At 40.2% G+C, this 23,669-nt stretch overlaps 2 protein-coding genes and 1 long non-coding RNA gene across 3 annotated transcripts; 2 read left to right on the forward strand and 1 right to left on the reverse strand.

Annotated features, from left to right (window-relative positions):
* Positions 1-909: 909 nt before the first annotated feature.
* On the forward strand, positions 910-4,964 carry LOC143127714 (gamma-aminobutyric acid receptor-associated protein). Its single transcript, XM_076289376.1, has 4 exons — positions 910-1,144; positions 2,899-2,977; positions 3,620-3,738; positions 4,010-4,964. Exons 1-4 carry the CDS (start codon positions 1,055-1,057, stop codon positions 4,088-4,090), a joined length of 369 nt encoding a protein of 122 aa, XP_076145491.1. The 5' UTR covers positions 910-1,054; the 3' UTR covers positions 4,091-4,964.
* Positions 4,965-10,518: 5,554 nt separating this feature from the next.
* Positions 10,519-15,581, forward strand: LOC143127715 (zinc-binding protein A33-like). The gene is made up of 4 exons (XM_076289377.1): positions 10,519-10,592; positions 11,644-12,269; positions 14,418-14,444; positions 14,537-15,581. The coding sequence occupies exons 2-4, from the start codon at positions 11,645-11,647 to the stop codon at positions 15,076-15,078; spliced, it is 1,194 nt and encodes a 397-aa protein (XP_076145492.1). The 5' UTR covers positions 10,519-10,592; position 11,644; the 3' UTR covers positions 15,079-15,581.
* A 1,877-nt stretch (positions 15,582-17,458) lies between these two features.
* LOC143128114 (uncharacterized) lies at positions 17,459-19,235 on the reverse strand. Its single transcript, XR_012987816.1, has 3 exons — positions 19,035-19,235; positions 18,917-18,955; positions 17,459-18,819 (listed from the first exon to the last, which is right to left on the reverse strand). It is a non-coding gene; the product is annotated as an uncharacterized LOC143128114 (long non-coding RNA).
* Positions 19,236-23,669: the final 4,434 nt, after the last annotated feature.

Raw genomic sequence — 23,669 nt, forward strand, 5'->3', positions numbered from 1 at the left:
TACTGCTTGCTCCCGACTGGTCATGAAAATTCAGGATTTTTGTCAGGGAAAAGTCATTGAATTTTTACACTGGGCGTAGAATGGGAACCCTGTGATGAATACTTCACTTATCATTGCTGAGCAAGGGTCGAGTTGCATTTTGAGTGTATCTGATATGGTCAATGGGATCCTGAAGCGCTGATGTAGCAACGAATACTCATTTGTAAATTTTGATCTGCCATCTACCGGCCATAAGGAGATTGACTGTTTCGGTGTATTTTTCCGTCTTCTATCGTTCTGAACAGCTGTTTAGAAATGTGTGTTTATGAGATTGTAGAATTCTGTTTTTTCCACTAATTGGAGAGTATAATTTTAGTCTGACAACAGAAATCAGACAAGAGAAAAAACACTTTGCTCACAAGAAGACAGAATTATGATGCTAATTCTGGTCACGCGCTTACTTACTCATCCACCCCCGGAAATCAGTCATATGACGGTCGCATCACGAACACCAGACTAACCTTGCGCCCTTTGGGTTTAGCTGAAAATAAAGTAGATCTTCAGTCCGTTGTTGTTGTTCACTGAAAGGCGAAACATAATCATGACGAGTCCCATTTATTATGAATGATGACATCCTCCATATAGACTAAACTTCTAGCGCTTGACACGATTCAAACTAGCATCAAACTCGCTGTGTTTAGGTTGAAGTCCGGTGTAATGGTGTTGCAGGCATCCTTAAATAATCCAGTTATTTCAGTTGGTTGGTAAAGTCATTATATGGACGGAGATCATAGACCTAGAGAGACATAGGTTATAGTCATAAACGGATATAAGATGACTGGCACTGAAGCCAACGTACGTGATCTTTGGGAATATAATTAATTGCGCAGTTTACGTAGTTTGTTATTGTATCCATCCGCCACAGACGCACCAAGAAAACATCGAAGCAGCTAGTTAGCCACCAAAGCAAGGCAGTTAGAATCGCAGGCTGCCTATAACGGTAACGTTACCTGTTCTCTACGCAAAGACATTTTGACATTTTTGGGATATTTCCGATAAAGAACATCTGTTAACAATGAAGTTTCAGTACAAAGAAGAGCATCCATTTGAGAAGAGACGGTCAGAGGGAGAGAAAATCAGAAAGAAGTATCCTGACAGGGTTCCTGTAAGTAGAAGCTAGCTGTGATCGCTAACCTTAACGTTAGCCCAAAAGCTATCTGTCGTTCTTCAATCCAGCTAGCAGCTAGTCATCTTTTTGGTTAGCCAATCGTTAGGAAACGGGGGACGTAAACAATTACTTCCTAATGTATAGATTACTTATTATGTGTGAACATACATAATTTAAATAAATAATACAATCTATATGACGGTTTTCATCACATATGGAATTGAGTCATGCTATTTTGATGTTGCTACCGATAGTTAACGTTACGGGATCTATGGTTTATGATAGCTGGCTAACGTTAGCTAGCTTCTAGCATCCTAAGAATGACCCTTAGAAGTCAACTTGACAGTCTTTTTATTTGTTTTAAGTAATGTTCACAACAATACACACTTACCAACTGTAAACATTATGTTCATGAAATACCGTTAACCTTAATATATTCCACATCTTGAGCTATCCTAACATATTCACATTAACATAAGAAGCCAAGGTGAGCTTCTAGGCCAGCACACAAAACAAACATCAATTGGAAACCTTGGTCCGTCGAATATCCGCGAATTGTGGTCTTTATTTAGACATAATTGATAGTCCAGCCCTCTTCAAACCAACCTTATTTTTTTTCGTATGGCATATTGTCCTATTCCGTTACGCAGGGATCAGTTTGCGCAATTGCCTCATATTTAGAAACTAAGTAGCCGTCAAGGAACAGAGTAACGCTAGCTAGCCAAAAATAGAACTGTTGACTTGTGTATGTGCGTCGGTTTACCACGGTTTTTGTCGCGTTTAACTCCCAATTAATTTCAGATGTCCTCTACAAGCAGTTGTCACACATTTCCAATGTCTTTTTATGTTGATACGATGTGACCTGCCTACAGAATGGTGTGTAGATCATGTAAACAATGGAACACTTGTAATGCTTGAACACCTAACGCCATAAAAGCTGCCTTTTGGTTTCCGATTCTCATTTTTAAAAGAGCACTTTGTCGTTACTAACGTCTCCATCAGACAGCCAGACTAGTGTCTTTTGTCATTAGTTATTTTGCTTAGGCTTGGTTTCATGTCAGCCCTTCCCCCCCCCTCCTAGCGAGCATATAATGTGTTTACTGGGTCACCAAGGCCAAGAGAGGGAAGCTGGTTTCAACCCCTAGTTTTTACATTACTATAAGGATAAATGCTATTGAGGCCTGCGTTTATTTAATAGAACACAGTCATCACAACTGAACTCTTGCCTGACCCAAATTAAGTTGTACAATCGAAAATATACACAGGAGATATGTTCAATTCTTAGTGCTATAGGTAGGGGATTTCCCACAACGGCCAATAAACAACCAAGACTAATTATCAAAAACAAAATCACCAACAAAGCAACCTTTGTGGGCAAAAACATGACCAACAGAACAGCCTTTGGGAGCATTTCACTGGGGTTATCAAGTAGTAAAATTAACCAAGACCATACTAGTCTCTGTAACATGCAGCAAAAACAATTGAGCTTGGAAACAGTACTACGATATATCGGTTTCCTGGTGACAGTGCTCTTTATCTAAAGTACACAGCTTGTGCTGAAACTATGTATCTCTTCCCCTTTTTCTTCGCACATAAAAAATTAATCGTTCTGCTTATAAAGGGAGATTACAATTGTGCATTCCTTCATAACACTAAGTACCACAGTACTAGTAGTACTTGTACATTGAAATATGGGTGTGGTTATGGTTGTAATGGATTTTAACCATTGACTGCTTTTATTCGCATGGCAGGTCATTGTGGAAAAGGCTCCCAAGGCCAGAATAGGAGATTTGGACAAGAAAAAGTACCTTGTCCCCTCTGACCTTACAGGTGAGTTTCTCAACCACTTCCTCAGAATATGTCAATATCGGAAGCTCTTAAGGGCTGTTCACACCAAGAACGCTAACTATAACCAATAATAGCAAAAAATATCATTCTAGCTAATATGAATGACAACATCCACACAAACTTTAATTATAACAACATGAAGAACGATATCACTGGGAATCACTTTCAGAGTGATTTTGAGAACAATAAAAAGCTGACAGCCAATCAGAATCCATCAGATTTTCAGCCATCACATTCATCAACACAAAGAGAGACGTTCTTAATCGCTGGTCAGTGTGGACGCTTATATTGTTATAGTTATCATTATAGTTATCGTTCCTGGTGTGAACGGCCCTTTAATCATTTACATCATATTTGAACTGAGTCCCTTGAGAAGCAAACAACAGGAAGAAATAGAAAATTACCTGTCAAAATATGTATGCTCCCTTGACAGATGCAATAGTAATTCCTAGCTAAGGCCTTCTTTGCACTGTAGCTTGAATGTTACTCTCCTTCTGTAAGTCACTTTGGATAGATTTGGAGTCGAAGCATCTGCCAAATGAATAAATGTAAATGTGAACTTGATTAGATTTGACTGCTGTTACAGTGATTTTCTCTCTCTGTCTCTGTCTGCACCCCCTGTAGTGGGCCAGTTCTACTTCCTCATCCGGAAAAGAATTCACCTGAGAGCTGAGGATGCTCTTTTCTTCTTTGTAAACAACGTCATTCCCCCCACCTCAGCAACCATGGGGCTGCTGTATCAGGTACTGCCACTTTGTCCACTTTGTCTCTTCATTGTCACCTTTGTAGCTGACTGAAGAGTTGCACATAAACATCTTATACATTACTTTGCATTTCTTCTGTTTTACTGTCTTGTTTCCTTTGGTGCTCTCAATTTCTGCTAATATCAGCTTTTCAAAAGCGGTCTTGACCGTTATTGATTGTTGCACAAACTTGATGAAGGTTTAATGTGTAAAAACGCTAGGTGTAGGTATTTACGGTTGGGTTCACTTTGTCTCTCCATCTCTCTCTCAGGAGCACCACGAGGAGGACTTCTTCCTCTACATTGCGTACAGCGATGAAAGTGTCTACGGAGAAAGCCAAAGGGAAATGTAACCCCCTCCACTCCTCCAATCCCCTTCCACCTTCACCTTCATCTCTCAACCCTTTCCTCACCCTTTCCCCTGCTTCCATTTAAAATTCTATTGTAAACCCAGATTGGCAGCCTAGAGTTCCCAGAGCAAAGACACCTGATGCACTTTTGTGGTCCTCCCAATGCTCGAATCTCTCTGTATATCCCACTCTTTCTCTTTTAGTTCTCTCCGAGTTTAGTCTGAGTGTTATCTCTCTGCTGCTTCAACACTATTGACCAGTGCCAGTAATTGACCAGTGTCAGTAATAATTATGAACAATCCAGAGGGTCAAAACAACATAAAGAGCTTCTCTGACTCAGTGTAAGTGACTGAGTATGGTCAACCGGACAATGTTGTACACGTAATGTGAATGTAAAACCATCAAACAAAAATGGGGGAGGGAAATTAATCCGGCGAAGGAAGTCAAGAGTCGTTTTAATAGACATGTAGAGTTGTTTGACTGACCAAGGATATCTGATGGAAATTTAAATTAAATTAATTTAATTTAGTGCCCCATTAGACAAGCTTTGGCATTACAAATTTTTGCCTGTAGCTAGAAATAATAAGGAGGGTAAAATTCAGACTAAGCAGTCATTGATCTTTTGTTTGTGCTCTGCAATGCCATCATGATTTAATATAATTATTATATATTGTGTATTAGTGAATATTTTAGCTTGCTTGATTGATGAAGAGTTTTAGTAAGCTATGTGGTAGATTGATTTATTCTTTTAATTTTTTAAGAATTGGTTTGGTTTTTAATCTTTGTTTTGTGAGTTTTTTTTATTATTTGAACTCGGCATACAGCTGCATTACTGGTATCTTCCACTTCATAACAATATAAACTAGACAAAAAAATACTCTGCATGCTGTCTCTTTCTTAAAAAGTATACTGGACCAAAATAAACAGTGAATATCAGTAAGAAAGTGTCTACACAAAACATACTTTGTAGTACCAATGGTTCTTGCAAACCAAACACCTTTGATTCTTCCCATAGGTGGATATATTTTGAACATAAGAGTGATCAAAGATTGTGAAGTGATTACGTAACATTAACATAAACACCAAGCTGTAACACCATGGTGACCTGAGAATCAAACCAAATCAGACATGGTACAGGGCAGTATTTCAGTTGTGCCCAAAAAAATTGACAGCCGCAAACTATGCTGCTGTTTATCACATGTATGAAGTTCCTGTATATGACAAACTTGATGTGCCTACTTCAAGTATGCTGCTAATGCGGAAACAGAATTGTTAATTTACATGAGGAGAACTTATCCTTACTCAGGGTTCCCACGGGTCCTTGAAATCCTTGAAAGTTTGTGAATCTGAAAAAAATAATTCAAGGCCCTTGAAAGTTTTTGAAAAGAGACATAAATAAATGGAGGTCCTTGAAAGTCCTTGAATTTCTTTTTGAGGAAAAAAAATTTCATACAATTACGTACAATTCCGCTTATTAACATGTACACGGCCAGCATGATTTCTGCGTGTTTCACAGTGTTTCACAGTAGTGTTTGTTGCCCAAATATTTAATTTAACATTCTGATGAATAAACCGACAGGTTCATGGTAACGAGTTTAACTTGTTTAGGACAAGTTTATTTCAGCTCAGTTTTATGCAAAATACAAACATGAAAAATAGAATATGCCTACCATCTGTCATATGAACAAAAATAAAAGAAAACTGCGATAAGGTATCCTTGGTCTGTTGAGGTAACATGGTTTAACCATGCCCACGCTTGAAATTTATCGACACATTAGGTCCTTGAATTTAAGGATATTGGGCCTGGAAAGTCCTTGAAAGGTCCTTGAATTTGATCTTAACCAAGGTGTGGGAACCCTGCTTACTGTGGAATGTATAAGAGGATGTTACAAGGAAGGGGAATTCAGACACACCTGACACTCAAGTTTAATTAAAGGTATGTAGGCTACATAAGAAGACTGAAGTCACACAGCAGCACACACACGTGAAGAGTTGAAACACGTCCTATGTCAGGAGATATTTAATATCATTATGATGTGCTAACATATTATTTGGCATAGAGGCAATAGGACTGGTTGCCTTTGTCGGTGCCCTTTGCTCGGTGAACTTGCACAGGTAAACTTGCTCGCCTTTACCTGTGTACGTATTCACACAAGGAGGGTTTCATATGAGGACTGACACTTCAGCAATACCCTTCACTGAAATACTGTTGGCTTTATTGAACATGGCTGTGTAGATCTGGTAAAAAAAGTTGAATCACCGTTCCATATCAATGCTAATGAATGGTAACTATACAGTACCCTCCAGAATGATTGGCACCTCTGCTAAAGTTGACTAAAAACCGGTCTAAAAAATAATCTGTTGGTGATTTATTGTAATCTCCTAATGAAAAAAAATTAGGGAAAATTCAACCTTGAAGGGAAGCAAATTTATTTTGAGAAAAAGGAAAATTTCATTAAGAAATAAATCAAACACGTTTAAAACACATTGCTCACAATTATTGGCACCCCTGAAAAATCTTATAAACAAAACCTAACAGAAGCATTTTCCTAGCTAATTTCAATTTATTTAAGTTAATCAGAGTGTCTGTGAACTTTCAGAAGTAGTTCATGACTTTCTTTTTCACTATGGTATGAAAATAAAGTCACACAGAGGCTAAATCCTCTAGTCATTTTTCAACATCGGAAAGACAAGAGAATACACTAAATTTAAATAAAAAGAAAGTGTGTTGACATTTGTAAGTCAGAGAATATCTATGACAACTAGGTACTTTGTTGAAAATGCCTATATTTACAGTTAAAACAATTATTAAAAGGTTCTAATCATCTGGAAATGTGACAAACATGCTTGGACAAAGACCTTTGGTTATCTTCAAAAGTGACCTCACTGCTAATAGATTATTTAGAGGGCATGCCAGGTAAAAGCCTGCACAGTCATTTAATTACTAATGTAAAGAGCCAGAGTTACTGAATGGTACAGTGACTTTGTCTGGAAGTGTGGTCTATTGTCAGATAAAATGAAAATTGTGCTCTTTGGCTAGAAACACTTTAGGTGTGTTTGGCATACATAGAAGAATTGCTATACTGAAAAGAACCTCATGCCTAATGAGAATGATGGTGGAGGGGCTGTGCTATTGTGGGGCTGTTTTTATTTCCAAAGGTCTTGGAAACCTAATTAAGGTGCATGGTTTCATGAACACCAAGAAAAACCTTAACATTTTCAAAGGAAATCTGTCAATCTCTGCCAAGACACTAAAAGTTGGTCATGATTGGATCATTCCTCAGGTCAGTGAACCAAAACAAATGCCCAGATCAAAACAAATATGGTTTGCTGAATACAAAATCAAGCTTCGGACATTGGCATCTCAGTCCCCTAATCTAAACTCCGTAGAAAAACAGTGGGGTCAGTCAAAGAGGAGAATGCAGAAGTGTAGACCTAGGAATATGGGCGATCTGGGGAGATTTTGTGAATCGTCTTTACAAAATCTCCCCAGATCGTCCATATTCCTAGGTCTACACTTCTGCATTCTCCTCTTTGACTGACCCCACTGTTTTTCTACGGTCTTAAATCCCTTGCTTTGTATTCTCCAACTTTATGGGGTGTCATAGGAGAATATTACAAGCTGTTCTATAGGCAAAGGAAGGCGTTTTTTGTTAAAAATATGTATTTCTTTATGAGATATTCCTTTTTTTCAAAAAAATTTTGCTTCCCTTCAAGGTTGGATTTTTCCAAATTTTTTTAATTGAAGGATTACAATAAATCACCAACAGATTATTTTTTATACCGGTTTTTAGTCAACTTTAGCAGAGATTCCAATAATTCTGGAGGGTACTGTAACAACCATAGTAGGAAAACAGTTGAGCCTGGAAGCAGACTTCGTAACAATGGAATCAACTGTAAACAAGCTAACTGTCCACCGCTATCACTTATCACTGTTCGGGCCAAAGAAAGTTGTTCAACAAACTGAACAAGTTGGCTTCTTTTTAAACTGAACCGCTTGTTTCCTTTGTGTGCTATAAAGGCATGACTATTACCTATAGTGGCAACCGAGTGATGCTGGTTATTATCACCATGCTGGTTATTATCCCTTCAATTGAATTAATATACATCAATGTCAAGACAATCTGTGTCTTTGACTTTTTAATGAATGAATTAGATTGATATATGGGTAAAAGATGCAACTGTATTAGCTGTTAGTTTCTGTTTTCAATTCTTTTCCACTTACAAAATCCACATTTGCCGGCCATCATGGCCCCCAGGGGCCAAATCCGAGGCGCCGATCCTAAATGTGAGTTTCATAAAATGATCAATTGTTATGAAAACTTGAGTTTAACTGCCCCACTAACAGTATGAGTAATGGAATACATAACCCTTAAGGCTGTATGGCAAAAAAGGTCTCTGTAATATCTTTATTGCCTTCACAACAGTCATATGACCCTAAATAGGCCTCGTTTGTAGTGTGTGTTCCTTGTGGTCTGTTTTTATCAAGGATGTCAAACTGTGGTCTGTGACCTAGTTGTTCAGAGACGCATCAATGAGGAAGTGAAACGTTGCTTGTATTCAAAAATACGATAAACCCTCCAATGTTTTTGTAAAAAGTTATCCATGTGTAAACAAATTGAGTTGATTTATGAAAGAGAAGGCTGATGTACCAGATAAGTGTGGACAGAAACAGGCTTAAGATGAGCTCAAGAAAACAAACACAAAATATCACAATAGTATGGAAAGCTATTATAACAAATACATCAGATTTCAGATTTCTTAATTCTAAGTGTATAGGCCTGTGGTAACAGAAACCGCTGTTATTATGCTCTACTCAGGCTGTACAGATAATATCTGTATATATATAATGTATATCTGTATATACTTTGAAGATACAGGCTGTTGGTATACCTGCTGGGCATTGCTGCCTGACGCACCTCCACCAGTGCACTCTATGCAAGTGTGTTCCCCTATACACCTATGGGCAGGAACGGGTCATCAGCTGGGGACCACCAGTCACTGATGTTTCGCTCCTTTAACCCCAGTACATCTCTTGGTGGCGGAGCGATGGCTGGTATCTCTACCTGCCACCCCCTGCTGATGCCCTAGGTGTTCTGCCCCCACCCTCTATCTCTCCTCCTCAGCCACAGCCAGAAGCTGCCCTTCTCTGCCTCCTCCGCCAGTTCCTTGATGGCTTTCCGGCTCCCTGCTCCTGTGCAGCCAATGTCTCGCAGTAGGCGAACTGTTGAGGCGCCCACAAAGCCCCTACACCCCACCTCAACAGGGCGTGTAATGGCTTTCCAGCCAGCCTCCTAACACTCTGCTGCCAGGTCTGCATACTTGGAACGTTTGCGTTCATTGGTAGCCTCCATGCCTTGTTCCCATGGGACAGTGAGTTCCACCATCAGGATGGTCTTGTCTGGAACTGACCACAAGATCAGATCTGGCCGGAGCGATGTTTGGTGGGTGGGTTTGGGATCTTCCCCAGCTCTAGCAAAGGAGATGTGCCGTCTCGCTGGGGCAGGGGGTTGGCTGTTGGCCTGTTGTCTCTATATATATAATATATTATATCAGAACTCAGCTATGCAATCCTTCAAGCTGACATTTACGACCAGGTGACTGTCCTCATATTGTTGTGTATTTGGCAGCTGCCTTTTGCTGTCCTCTAGTGGCTACTTGTGTCGTATTCAAGGAAATGTCTTAATTATCAAAACACATTTCTGCTTGTGAAAACAGAGACAGATATTTAGAAATACAGCTATAATCAGATATATATAAAAAAAGCACGGACTGATGAAAGTCACAGAACATATGCAAAATATTTCCTTTAGCCTATGTCCTCAAGGTTCCTAATCACAGCCACACAATATGGAGAAACATCTGATTAAACTCCCCTGCTTTGCAGTACATCTAGTTTAATAAAGGGTTACAATTTTATTTGTCATAAATCTGAAAGTCTAAAAGCTGGTGGATGGAAGTTACTCTTGTACTCCAGTGAAACTGGGGAAGAGAGAATGATGTAAATGGTTGTGTTATAACATGTATGATAACAACATCAAATAAGTATATTCAAAAGGCCTTATTCATCATTTTAAAAAGCATCTTCACCAGTACAAATGTTTGGAAAAACAGACCTACTCCATCTTTTTGTGTGTGTAACTCCCAAAACATTTTCTTGTGAAAGTTAACATCTCTCTCATACACAAACACACCTTTTGATTGTCATGGAGTGTGACGTCAATCAGGCTGTGATCATTATGACATCTTTCAAAAACATCCCCCTCTGATTTTTTTTTTTAACAAATCATACCCTTAGCATGACCAACCTTGAAACATTAGAAAGTGCTTTATAAACACTGCCATCACTGCTGTCACACACCCACTGAAATATTTTGGGGGCGGGCAGACAGGCTGGTGATGTCACCATGAACAGGTGATGTCAGTAGATTCTTCCACTCTTGAAACAACTGCAAGACCATTTAACCACAGCACAACCAATTCCATAGAAGTAACAGCTGATAAGGTGAGTCGAACAATCTAGGTCTCTTATTTCCATTAATTAATAATAATTTTTATGTAGGGTAAGGGTAGATAAAATGCTGAGAACTTTTTTTTTTTAAATGCTACATAACTTTAGATACAAAATAGTATTGTTTCTTGAATATGCAAATTATCAATTAGGCAGTTCACACTGACAACTGACAATATCTGTCATCAGGGATGATTGTGGGCTACACCTGGACTTTAATATAAACTGTGTGTGTGTCATGAACTATAATATAATTACAGTATAGATTGTACTTCTATTGTTTGATCCTATTTATTTAATTTAGTCAGCATCATACCCACTTAACTGCATGTGAGAAGTTCCTAATATCATCAACCTTACATTAAATCCACAGTTCACACTATGTACGCTATAAGTACTAGTCTACCCGTGATGTTTAGAGGCAATTACTGACTAGAAAAGCCAGTAAGACTACAGCGTTGGTTTGAATGTTGGAATGTGCAGAATGGCTTTGTGAGAGCAGGTTGCCCATGTCTGAGCCAACCTGTTAAGGTGCAAGACTGGATTGTTTCAGGTACAACAAGCCTAGTGACATGACGGATGATTGAATGGGTGCAGGGTTTTTTTCACAGTACTTTGCTTACCCACTGTACACACCCAGCAGTGGGGGACATCATGGCACAGATACAGCAAGCATACAAAGAAAGCATACATACATTAGTGGTATTTATCAAGATCAAAATATAGAGAGCAATAATCTTGCTCTCACTTCACTCTGCCCTGATATAACAGAACAAGTTTTCCCTTAACCTTATTTTAGAAATCAGTCAGAGTTGTGCACAGGTTTCCATTGTATTTCATCCACTAACATGGGCTAGCACCTTGTATGACCATTCTAGCAGTGTTAAGAGAATCAAAAACAATCAATCAGCAATTACATATTGAATTGAACTGAACAATGACAATATGCTATGATTATGTTAAAGGCTATTGACTTAATTTAATGCTATAATCAAGTTGTCCTGGTCAAGTCTTTTGATTATGTTGTTTAACATGTCGCCCAAAGCATGGTTTCCCACACCTGCATTTTATCAGAAGAACAGCTCCAGTGCTCCATATGTCAGCACATGTTCACCAACCCAGTCTGCATCCCGTGTGGACACACCTTCTGCCTGAGTTGCATCTCAGACTACTGGGATGGCCGGCAGCAGGAGCAGTGTCCAAACTGTAAAGAGGTCTTCCTCATCAGACCTAGGCTCAGCGTTAATGTCTTCGTGTCGAAGCTGATTAATCGTCTCCGGAGGTCAGGTCTGGATAACGTGGTACAGATCTGCGAACAGCCGGTCAGTGAGCCTCACAGTACAACCACTGGGCTCACTGCGGGGAGGACTCTCTTGCTGCTCTGCATTCTCGCTGTGGCCGTAGGATATGCAGCACATGTGTTCCAGGACACTGCCCCATCCAAGCTGGCGGAGCCCTGTGACCAGAGAACGGTCACCCAGGAACAGGAAATGGAAAATAGCAAGAAGCTGAGAGACTCTTTTGAGGGGAATATGCAGAAGGCTGTAACTAATTTGGACAGAAAACTGGACAATCTGTCAAAAAAAGTATCGGTCTTACTGAAAAACACGTTGGAAATCCACACAACCAAACTGGGGAAGGTGTCTGAGAAGGAAACTGCAGCAGAGAGGAGTAAGTGGCCCTAGGTGCACTCTTAGGTCTGAGAATGTTCAGTTTGGTTCTATGTGCTGTACAGCTCTGATGTAACTTTGTTCAGTTACATGGATGTCATGGATGGATGTTTTTTCTTCATCTTCCTTTCAAATGAAGGCAGCCTTTCAAAATGAATTAACTACTGTACTGAGAAAGGGGTTAGGCATTTGGCTGTGTTTTTCTTCCATCCAGATTAATGTGTCTGTAGATTAGGTTTGTTTAAGCATATATATATATATATATATATATATACATATATATACATACATACAGTGCAAACCCTTTCACGTTTTCTACATTTTGTTATGTTTCAGGCTCATCTTAAAATGGATTCAGTTCAACACACTCAATCAACACACAATACTCCATACAAAATCAGGTGTTTGGAGTGTTTTGTAAATTTATAAAAAATAAAAGTCTGAAATATTCCATTTACATATTCAGACCCTTTGTCATGACACTTGCAATTGAGCTCTGGTGCATCCTACTTCTATCAATGGTCCTTGATTGGTCCCAATGCTTCTACAACTTTATTAGAGCCCACCTGTGCCTTCATTGTCCATTATTAGGACAGGCAGACATCTCTTTATATAAGGTCTCACAGTTGATTGTGTATGTCAGAGTGAAAACCAAGCCACAAGGTCGAGACAATTGTCCGTAGACCTGCGAGATAGGGTTGTGTGAAGACACTGTGATATCATGAGAGGCTACACGGCTCTCGGCGGGACAGTTCAGCAGTGCAAGGACACAAATTTAGGGTACAACGAAGGTTTTTAATAAAGTTCTGGGGAATTAACAAAAAGGTAACTAAGGATAAGGTTGATCGTTCAACCGTCAAAACTTAAACAAGGTCTCTTCAAACGAAAAGTCATAGTCCCGATTCCCTCAGGTAAATCTCTTTGTGAAAACAAGTCTTCAGCCTTACTTTAGACAGCACCGCAGCCCGTGGCCAATCCGGTGGTAAGTATTCCAGTCTTCAGGTAAGTATTCCAGTCTTCAGGTAAGTATTCCAGTCTTCAGGTAAGTATTCCAGTCTTCAGGTAGAAAGTGCCACTTCGACCGTCTGTAGCTCCTCTGAGAGCACAACTTGAGCTTGTCTCTCAAATCCCACTCTCACCAACTGTGTCTCTGGGCCTTAAAAAGCCCTTCAGCTCATCAGGCCCTGATCGGTCTCAGGTGTGTTGGGATATCGTGTGTTTGAGGGGTGGAGTTTCCAACTCCCCCAGCAGATGGAGCCAAAGCTGTCCGTGACTGCAGCCATCTCAGGGGAACGTAGCGGCCCTCCAGAACGCAGCCTCTCTTGACATCACAACACAGATCTTGGGAAGGATACAAAAACAATTCTGCAGCATTGAAAGTGCCCAAGAGCATGGTAGCTTCAATCATTCTCAAATGTAAAGTGTTGAAGCATTGTGTGTAGATTGATGAGAAAAAAAAAACGAATTGAATCCATTTCAAGATGAGTCTGAAATAAAACAAAATGTGGAAAACTTAAAAGGGTCTGAATACTTTCCGGTTGCACTGTACATACATACATACATACAGTTCTGGAAAAAAATGAAGGGTGCATTAACACTAGACCGTTTGGTGCAGACCTGGATCTGCACCATAGTCCACTTTTGGTCTGGGGTACGTTCACTGTTCTTTATAGATCAGAGGGTACGGTTCGTTAGTATTTTGGTGGAGTTCGAATGCTATCTGTTCCAAAACCAGCCATTTTTTGCGACGTTGCCAAGCGATGTTGGTAAACAGAAGCTACAGTTTATGACATAAACAGTCCACAGACAAAACTGTAATTTGAACAGAGACCAGCTGGGTCAGGGCAAGGGGAGAATAATGGCACTTGGGTACGGTCCAGTTAAACGGACCCTCTGTTCACCCTCACCCTCGAATCACTGCACATTTTTCTGATGTTATCCTACGATTGCTGAATGACATTCAAATGAGTTGACAGTCATATTAAAAATAGATTTGAATATGGCCGTCAACTCACTCACTCTTCATTTTCTCCCGAGCTGTATATATATAGCTGGCTAAAACTTTTGCGTAGTACTGTACATTCACCAAAAGTTGTGTGATATATACTTTTCATATTTCATAAAAAACTTTGAACATGTTTTCTTACAGAACTGAAGAATATCCGGCAATATGAAGGTACTGTTATTATCATTACATGAAAACAAAAAAATACTATTTCAATTTGTGTTTTTCCCTCCATGGTTACATATATGTTTGTGGTTTTCTAGTGGATGTGACCCTAGATCCTGACACAGCCCATCCAAGCCTTCTCCTTTCTTCTGATGGTAAACAACTATGGCATGGACACACTCAACAAAACCTCACTAATCACCCAAAGAGGTTTGACTACTGTATCAGTGTCCTGGGAAAGGAGGGCTTCAACTCGGGGAGGTTTTACTACGAAGTGCAGGTCAAAGGAAAGACAAACTGGGATCTAGGAGTGGTTCGAGAATCCATTAACAGGAAGGGGAAGATTGTACTCGGTCCAACAAATGGGTATTGGACAATATGGCTTCGGAATGATGACCATTATGCTGCATTGGATATACCTACTGTCCCAATCTCTCTGAAAAACAGGCCTGAGACGGTGGGGGTGTATGTGGATTATGAGGAAGGTCTTGTGTCCTTCTATGATGGGGACAGTGGGGGTCATATCTACTCTTTTACTGGTCTCTCTTTCACTGAAACACTCTACCCATACTTCAGCCCTGGCCTCAGTTCAGGAGATAAAAACTCAGCCCCAATTATCATTTCCAGGCATGTCTTCTAAATGAAATGTAGGGCCCGTTCCATGTACCAAGTCTTAGATCACGTTATCTAATATCTCTGATCTGGATCAAACTCTCAGTATGATTTGTAAAATTGTTTTAGAGATACATTTTGATTGAAATAAATCAGGATTATCCTGATCACAGCAGAAGGGTGGACTCAAGGTGGATTTCAGGAATTTCAGGTCCTCTGCCTTCGAGTGGCTCCTGTAATGTTCGGTACGTTAAGACGGCAAACTAAGATTTTTGCTATGCAATGCAACTTGCCATAGGTATAAAGTTTCATGCCATAGTATTAAAGTTGGCATATACTTTACCGTTTATGGATATAGCGGAAGTGATATTCTGGAGTACATAATACAATATTTTTATTTTTATCTGCAAGTACTTCTGTACTTCAACTTAAGTAAAAATCTGACATAGCAACTTTCACTTGTATTGCAGTAATATTTGACAAGGTGTATCTATATTTTAATTTAAGTAAAGGAATTGTGTACTTCGTCCACCTCTGGCTAGGTTATTGTGTGACATTGGTTTACACTACAGCAAAAAATCAACAAGTACATCAACACGTTTTCAGTAGCCTACCACTGTTGCAGAAATCACATACAAGAAGGTAATGTAATTTGCTGCCAGGTTAGTCTAGCAACTCTGCATGCCCAGACCCAGGGACGGATCATGGCTTGTGCTAAGTGTGCACGTGCACAGGGGCCCTCAGCCAATGGGGGCCCTCGGATTAAAAAAAAAATTGCCATGAATTTAGGCTAGATTATGCCCGGTGCTTCTGTCTGTTAATTTGCGGCACAACTGAATGGTGTTATGGAACCGCGGACCGAAAGAAAAATAAACTAAATGTTTTCCTGATCAATAAATACTTCTTAATAATTTATAAAATATAAAGGCATAACATTAGGTGGAAGTGGTAGGCTATGAGTGCTCATTCAATGTGTATGCGTGTTTGCGAAAGTGAAACTGACCCACTTGCACAAACTATGCAAACCATTTCGAAATCTTGTTTTATTTAAACTACTCAAAGCAATCTCAAATCCTCACCAGAAACACCAACAGTCAATATATTCATCCAAATCCTAGTTTCGTATGTTTTATGGACTACTAGGTGGTCGTGGAAGAGATCGTTAAAACATGATTTGTCTTGTAAGCGGAACCAACGTTTCACAGGCACCGTTGTGGTAGAACAAAGGACCTACAAACTCGTCCTTTCATTGGAGAGTCGCCTCGCGTTCAACGGATTCATTTGCATAAAGCTGGGCATCGGGCAGCGCTGCCTTCCCGGAATGCTTTGCGGGCGCGTTAAAGTCGCTTGACGTCACCCATAGGACTAGAGTGGAATGCGACACGACAAAAAGAAGTGTCGTGCAAGTGGATCGGTACGGTAGCTTATATCGTAGCAAATAGCCTATGGCGATGCCGATGACAGATAGGCGCCTACACTTATTTCACTCGTCTCGCTGGAGTGAGCGCATAATGTGGGCTGTTGCGCAAAGAAATTAATTAGGGAGATGATCTGCATCTCCATTTACCAAACGCTATAGTTTTGCTAACATCTCCACTGATAACGTGAAATATGTCTCCATGCAAGGTAGTGTCAAGCAGCAGTGAAGTGAAAACCTTATCATGCAGGTAGCCAATGTTCACGTCACCTGAGACAGACAGAAAACGGGCCCTGCTTGCTCTGTTAAAGTTTGTATGCCCCTTCCAAACTGCGTTAAAAAGGTATATTTAACAGCCAGAATTTTGAAGTTTTCCCGGGGGAGACACCCCCGAATCCCCCGTAATATGATCAGCACCACCTCTCACAAAATACTATCAACGTCCCTGCTACCGGTCCGTCAGAAATATGACAACTGTCGGCCGGTCCGTTAAGTGAAAAATGTTGCTGTAGACTGTTTGGACAGCAAAGAGAGATTACAGCCTAATAATAAAAATAGCTGCTGGAATTAATTTCTGTGTGGGCCTGAGTTATAATATGTGACATAATGTACTACATTTTCATTGTGTAAAATTGTGCACCAGCCTGCACAGCGACAGCAAAGAGAGAAGCGCTGGCTGCACGCGCACGTCACTTGCACGCGCATGCGCAAACGCGCCCGTCGCGGTCAGGGGGAGGGGGGGCCTTTTTTGATATTGTGCACAGGGGCCCATATTTGTTTAATCCGTCCCTGCCCAGACCCCTGAGCTTGGCAGGAACTATTGTGTTAAAGGCTGAGCTTTCTGCATGTAACAGTTCTTCCCCTCCAGATGGACAAGGACAGTATGAGGAGCCATGGCAATAGCATTGACCGTTGATCTGTTTGACGACATGCATATTGGATTGGATTGGATTCTTTAATGTCCCCAAGAGGCAATTTGGTTCACAACAAGTAGCCAGCACAAATATACTCAATCAACATAAATCATAATAAATACTGACATAATACACACATTCAAAATGTAAAATCACATAATACTTGTGGCTGTAAATATGTTCCATTCTAAATGTAAACATATGTAATGATAACTTGTTAAGAAACCAAACAGCTGATGGGAAAAATGATCTGTTTGAACTGGCCAAAAAAAATGCAGCATAGAACAGATGAAGTCCCTCAGCAGCCTCTCAGGGAATTCAATTATTTTATTTTTCCACTTACTCATATGCTACATAAAGAAAGATGGTGATTAAAAACCATTTCAAGTAACAGAACCATTTCAAGCACAGATAACTTATAACATTATACACGTCTCTATACTCAAAACATTTTTTTTTCTCCATACCAGTTACAAAGTATAAAAATAAATCTTTCAGAAATGTCTGTACAAAAACATTCACATAAATTAACTTTTTCCCATGTAGACCTTGATATGGTATAGCTACTATCAAAGTCTATATTTTATTGATCTAAAAGTACAGTCTGACAAGCAGACCTGAACTACATCAGCAGAACGATTCCAGAGGTGAAGAGTGCATGGGACAAGGTGGTGGTACCCTTGTCTTCTTGCATCACCGGAAATCAACCAGAAAACCAGAAACAACAAAATGCCACTGAAGAGAAGCTGTGCAATGATGTCAGGGGATGGAGAGACCAAAAGCTCACTCCTCAGAGTGTAGTCATGGTGGGTACAAAAGCTCACTCCTCAGAGTGTAGTCATGGTAGGTACAAAAGCTCACTCCTCAGAGTGTAGTCATGGTGGGTACCCGTGATTCAGATGCTCTTCTGCTGCCTCAAGATAGCAATGTGCTAACAGTGTGCGTGAACACTTCTCATTTTAACACAAACACGGTCACAGGTGCTACACCTTGTGCAAGCGCATGTGCTATTAGACAATGTGGACCCTGGGCAGGAAAATTAAAGTGGAGTTAGTCTGAAACTAGAAAAGGCTCTTGAGTCGGTACCCCTTTGGGCTGGTTGTAAGATAGGGTTACCTATGGAGATGATCCTGACTGTCTAAAAAACCAAACTGCTCTAAAAACGGTCTCAGCTTGGATGTCACAGCAGAGTCATTACGTGGTAACTTCTTCATAAGCGCCTGCGTTGCTTTGACGGAGTCCTGAAATCCCCAGCTTTCGATCAATAGGACTGCCAAATCTGATGACTTTGCCCTCTCCAGTTTACCCCTGGGGATTGATGGTTGGCCTTCAGGGGCTTTCACTATGCTCTTCAGCCTCTTCAGTTGGTTCTCATCCAGTTCATCCAGAATATCACATAAAGTGGCCTGCCAATCACCTTCTTTCAATGAAGTCCCTCCTAAACAATATACAATACATGCAATATGTTTAACTTGGACAACAAAACATACGAATCCAAATTGTATTACTTGACTGATTGCATTTCAGAAACTCACCCTGTTTTTCATGCTGAACCTCTGTTTTGACCTGGCTATCTGCAATATGACGAGAAAAAAAATACGATCAAACAAATACTGTTATCTGAAATATGCCCCGAATAGAAGTGGTACCTACCATATTTTGCCTTGAAAATCACACGACGATCCCAAGGCTGTTTATAACTTTGCTTGTCTCTAATCTTCACACGCATTTCAGTTACATTGCAGTCAAAGAAAACTTCAAAAGATGGGTGTTGATAACCATGGTAGAGGCACTTAAAAACACATATCTGTAAACAAAGCCAAATAATATGATCACGCTATGAAGAAATGTTAACAAAACACATAGTTATATAACACATTTTCTAGCACATTGACTTAGGAGTGTAGCAGCCAATAATGTGATGACAACCAATAATGTACCTAGATGTACCGCAGAGCGGTACAAAATATGACCGCCCCAGTCCAGCACATTTTTTCCACAAAAAGAAATCACGCTGAAAGGCCTATATGATTCTAACTCTCACTAAATTGCATTATCCACACTCAATTCTCACTGGTATCTGCTAGACAACAAGTACCAAAACATGATTAGTTCATAGATTTCACATGTAAAATTAATTTTATACAACCCTACCTCCATCTTGCCTGTTCATAATTCTGAGAAATTCTTGATTGTTTGTGTTATGTTTATGTTATGTGTGTGTGTGTGTGTGTGTGTGTGTGTGTGTGTGTGTGTGTGCGTGCTTGTGTGTGTGCCTGCGTATGTGCCTGTGCATGCAAGCGTACATATGTCTACTGTGTGAGTACGTGTCATACGTATGATTACTGTGAATGTATGTGTGTGTGTGTGTGTGTTTGTGTATCTGTTTGTGCACATGTGTGCACATGAAATGGGTTAACATGACCCCTGGAGGCAAACATACGGAAAAAATGGTCATCCTAGGCCCTACAGTTCTCAAGATATTCACAGAGAACTGTGTCTGCCCTACCCTCCTTTCGGGGGGTCCAGTCCAGCGGGGGGGCTACAGATCAAAACGAAAAATGACGGTTCCATGCTATCCATGTGGGGGTACATGCCCACCAAGTTTTGTGTACCCCGGTCTTTCAGTGTCCCGGGAATCCTTGTTGGTGTACGGTCACTAAATGTACACATAAATTATTTTATTGTAAGGCCCCCCATGAACGAAAGTACACAACACTTGGCATGCATTCGGAGGGTGTCATAATGATCCTACACTTTTAATTTTGTGCAGTTTTGACCTTGTCAGCCAGAGATATTGTGATGAAAACACCTAATTTTTTGCTTTTTAATTTTTAACTAGGTGGCGCTATACATGAAATAAGTGGTAATGGGATGGGTTGACATGCCCCCTTAAGACCAACATACATAAAAAAGGTGGACCTCCTAGGCCCTACGGTTCTCGAGATATTCACAGAAAACTGTCTCCGGCCACCTACAGGCCAGTTGGTGTATAGTAACATAAATTAATTTATTGTGTGGCCCCCCATGAACAGAATTCCACGAAACTTGGCATGCATTCAGAGGGTGTCATAATGATCCTACACTTCCAATTTCGTGCAGTTTTGACTATGTTAGGTCACAGATACCTGCAATTACAACACCTCATTTTTACTTTTTTGTGTTTAACTAGGTTAACTATACATGAAATGAGTGGTTATGGAATGGGTTGACGTGGCCCCTTGAGATCAACATACAAAAAAAATTGTCCTCCTAAACCTTACGGTTCTCGAGATATTCACAGAAAACTGTGTCTGCCCTACCCTCCTTTCGGGGGGTGCAGTCCAGCGGGGGGGCTACAGATCAAAACGAAAAACGATGGTTCCATGCTATCCATATGGGGTTACATGCCCACCAAGTTTCGTCTACCCCGGTCTTTCAGTGTCCCGGGAATCATTGACGGAAATTTGGACATGCAAAAAAGAAAAAAAGAAAAAAAAAAAAATCTGACTAAACCTATATGAACGCCACTTCGCTGCGCGGCGGTCATAATAACACATACTTGAAATACCATTCATGATATGCTGTCAAATATTGAAGTTGTGGGAAGTTTACATAATTTAAGCTGTATGTTTCATTCGTCCCCATTGCTGTTTCATTTAAATTGTCTCAGCCAGGAGGATGAATAAAACAAAACGCACGTTCGACTTCTCCTTAAATAACTTTTGAACGGTTTTGTTCAGAGCTGTAAATGCAACTGTATTTGACAGAGGACAGATGTAGGTTGCTAGTGACAAAATATTAACTTCAGTGTTTTACGATGTCTTTGTAAATTACGTTTCATTAGAAAGTGTTTCATTCGTCCCGGTTCTCTAATGACATGACTACACCTCCGAAATAACAAACACATAGCCTACACAGAGACAGATATTCCTGTCATTATACTGTAGATAGATTGATCTTACCTTTCCCAGGTTCACTTTGAGTCTGCAAATCATCAACAAAAGAAAAACAGCTAATCCAGTGATGTAAATCTGGGTTATGTAGTCCAGACTTTGGGAAAGTCTTAAATCTTGTGGAGTACAAAATCGTCAAAAGTTCATAGCAGGCAGCCTCTCCTTTACATATCACCTGGTCGATGTTTGGATCCATCAGATGTCTCACTGAAGGACTTAATATAGGTAACTTGGTCTTTATCCAGCACTTTGTGGACAAGCAGTTTGTTGAGAATTACAGAGAGATTCTGTAAACTTTTCTCAAGAAGAGCTCGTCCCTTCTTTATAAAATCGAGGGCAGATTGTTCAGTGCTTGCCATGTTCCTGAATCAGTTTGAAATTTGACCTTGAATAATTCTTATCAAGCTATTAGACAGAAATCAAGTTTCAAGACCATGTCAGCCGCTAACCTGCTCATCAATAAACACCTATAGCCTACAACTGAACGCTTCCAACAGTTACTGATCGGTGCGATTCTTTTCGAGGAAGTGTAGGCAAGTAGCCACGCGTAGCCACTCCCAGGACAGTTGAAACACCAGATTGGCAGCTGGCCCAGCCAATCACAGAATTGTTACAAATAGGCTATGTGATGAGATGCATGCAGTGTTTGTGACTGGTGGATATAGACTGGAAGCACATTAGTAAGGTGTAGTGGACTGGATGTTAATGTGATTTAGTAAAAACATTTACATAGGCCTATCATATTTAGAGAAGAGAAACAGACACCCCTATAAATAAAAATATATTATTATGTTCGTCTTAGTTATGTATTGCTAATAGTCTCTGTTTCAGAATGCTAGTTATCAAAGAGTATAGAAGTAACTTGTGGATAATGGTAATGAGTTGTGGTACTATATTTGATATGGGCATGTTAAGACAATGAAGCAGAGCTATTATAAATGAATATGGAACACTGGTAATGAGATATGCCTTGAGAATGCAGTTTATTATTTTTGTACAGATTCGAACATGCAGATGTAGACCAGTGGAAGAAGTGTGTTATGTTGTAGTTTTAGGATTTGATTTTTGTATTACTGAATGGGTTGTTCATTGAGGATGAATACTACCTGTACCTGTGAAAGATAAAATGAGTTAAGTTTCAGAAGACAGAGAAATAAAGAAATGGTCAGAACATCTAAGCTTACACATAAACTTGTGTTCGGTTGTCTTCTAATTTATCACTCTCATCAGTCCTCAGGCAAGCCAGCCTGGGTCCTGTAATACAGGCATGTGGAAAGCACCGCGTTGCAAAAACAGATCGCAGTAGATGACTTTCGCATTCCAGTCAACAATCTGGGAGGCTGTTAAAACCTGTTGTCACCCAGAGAAAAAAAATACCCTTTTCTGATTGGCTGGTTGGATGGCTTCCACCTCCCCACACCCCACCAACTTTTTAAAATCAGTGGGCGAAAGCTTGGCTCTCAATGTGGCCTATGCTTCTGGTGGAGCGTTAGCTAACTGTAAATGGCATCATCTGTTAGATGTATTCCTCTTTAGCAATCTTGGCCGCTAGCATCCAACGACGATGTCTTGTTCTAGCCGTCAGCAAAACCTTACACCACATGTAAGTATTTACTATCTGATTATACCATTGTTGCAACCTAGTCTATTTTGACCACTTTTTTCAGTAACGAGTAATCTAACGCGCTACTATTTACAAACCAGTTATCAGATTAAAGTTACTTATCTAAGTTACTGTGCGTTACTATTTTTGTCATTTTCCTTAATAAAAAGATATATTCTTTGCTTTCTTCTTGTCTTGGGGATTAATGTCATGTAGGCTATGCTCACGTTTTCAGCATGAGCACAATTCACGTGTAAAACCACGCAGCGACACAAACGTAAACAATGGAGGGAGAGAGAGAGATGCACATTTCTTTACTTTGAGTTTGTGTCAGCTAAACATGACAACATTGAGGTACATTGTACATTCTGTGCTGGCGACAAAGTGCTGTCTAGCTAGACATCCCAAGTCTCCCGAAGTTTTGGGAGTCTCCCACATATTGATAGCGGCTTCCTGACGCCCGCAAATTACATAAAATCTCCCGGAACCTAGAGCGAACAAGAGCACGCAAGCCAGACCGGACTTCAAATCGCGTGTCCATATGAGCTTAACGCGCACACAACGGAGAGGGAGAGAGAGAGGAGTGGTGCGTTTGTGCCTGAAGCATCCAAGACAGAGAGCATCCTGGGCCCAGTTTCCCGAAAGCATCTTAAGCCTAAGAGCGTCGTAAATTCCCTCTTACGAACGTCTTAAGATTTGCCGACTGTTTCCCGAAACCATCGTAGCTTAAGAGCGTCGTGAAAACACTCA

This window comes from Alosa pseudoharengus, unplaced genomic scaffold, assembly GCF_046254945.1.
Source record: "Alosa pseudoharengus isolate Yale_2024_CS ecotype anadromous, Long Island Sound unplaced genomic scaffold, YU_APseudo_1.1 YU_APseudo_1.1_scf_17, whole genome shotgun sequence".
Lineage (NCBI taxonomy): Eukaryota > Metazoa > Chordata > Actinopteri > Clupeiformes > Clupeidae > Alosa > Alosa pseudoharengus.

Excerpts from the sequence above, each read along its gene's own strand:
- LOC143127714 (XM_076289376.1), top strand. The coding sequence starts at position 1,055 with ATGAAGTTTCAGTACAAAGAAGAGCATCCATTTGAGAAGAGACGGTCA. Across the intron at positions 1,145-2,898 it reads AGTATCCTGACAGGGTTCCT|GTCATTGTGGAAAAGGCTCC; the intron begins GTAAGTAGAAGC and ends TTCGCATGGCAG. Across the intron at positions 3,739-4,009 it reads CCATGGGGCTGCTGTATCAG|GAGCACCACGAGGAGGACTT; the intron begins GTACTGCCACTT and ends TCTCTCTCTCAG.
- LOC143127715 (XM_076289377.1), top strand. The coding sequence starts at position 11,645 with ATGGTTTCCCACACCTGCATTTTATCAGAAGAACAGCTCCAGTGCTCC. Across the intron at positions 12,270-14,417 it reads GGAAACTGCAGCAGAGAGGA|AACTGAAGAATATCCGGCAA; the intron begins GTAAGTGGCCCT and ends GTTTTCTTACAG. Across the intron at positions 14,445-14,536 it reads GAATATCCGGCAATATGAAG|TGGATGTGACCCTAGATCCT; the intron begins GTACTGTTATTA and ends GTGGTTTTCTAG.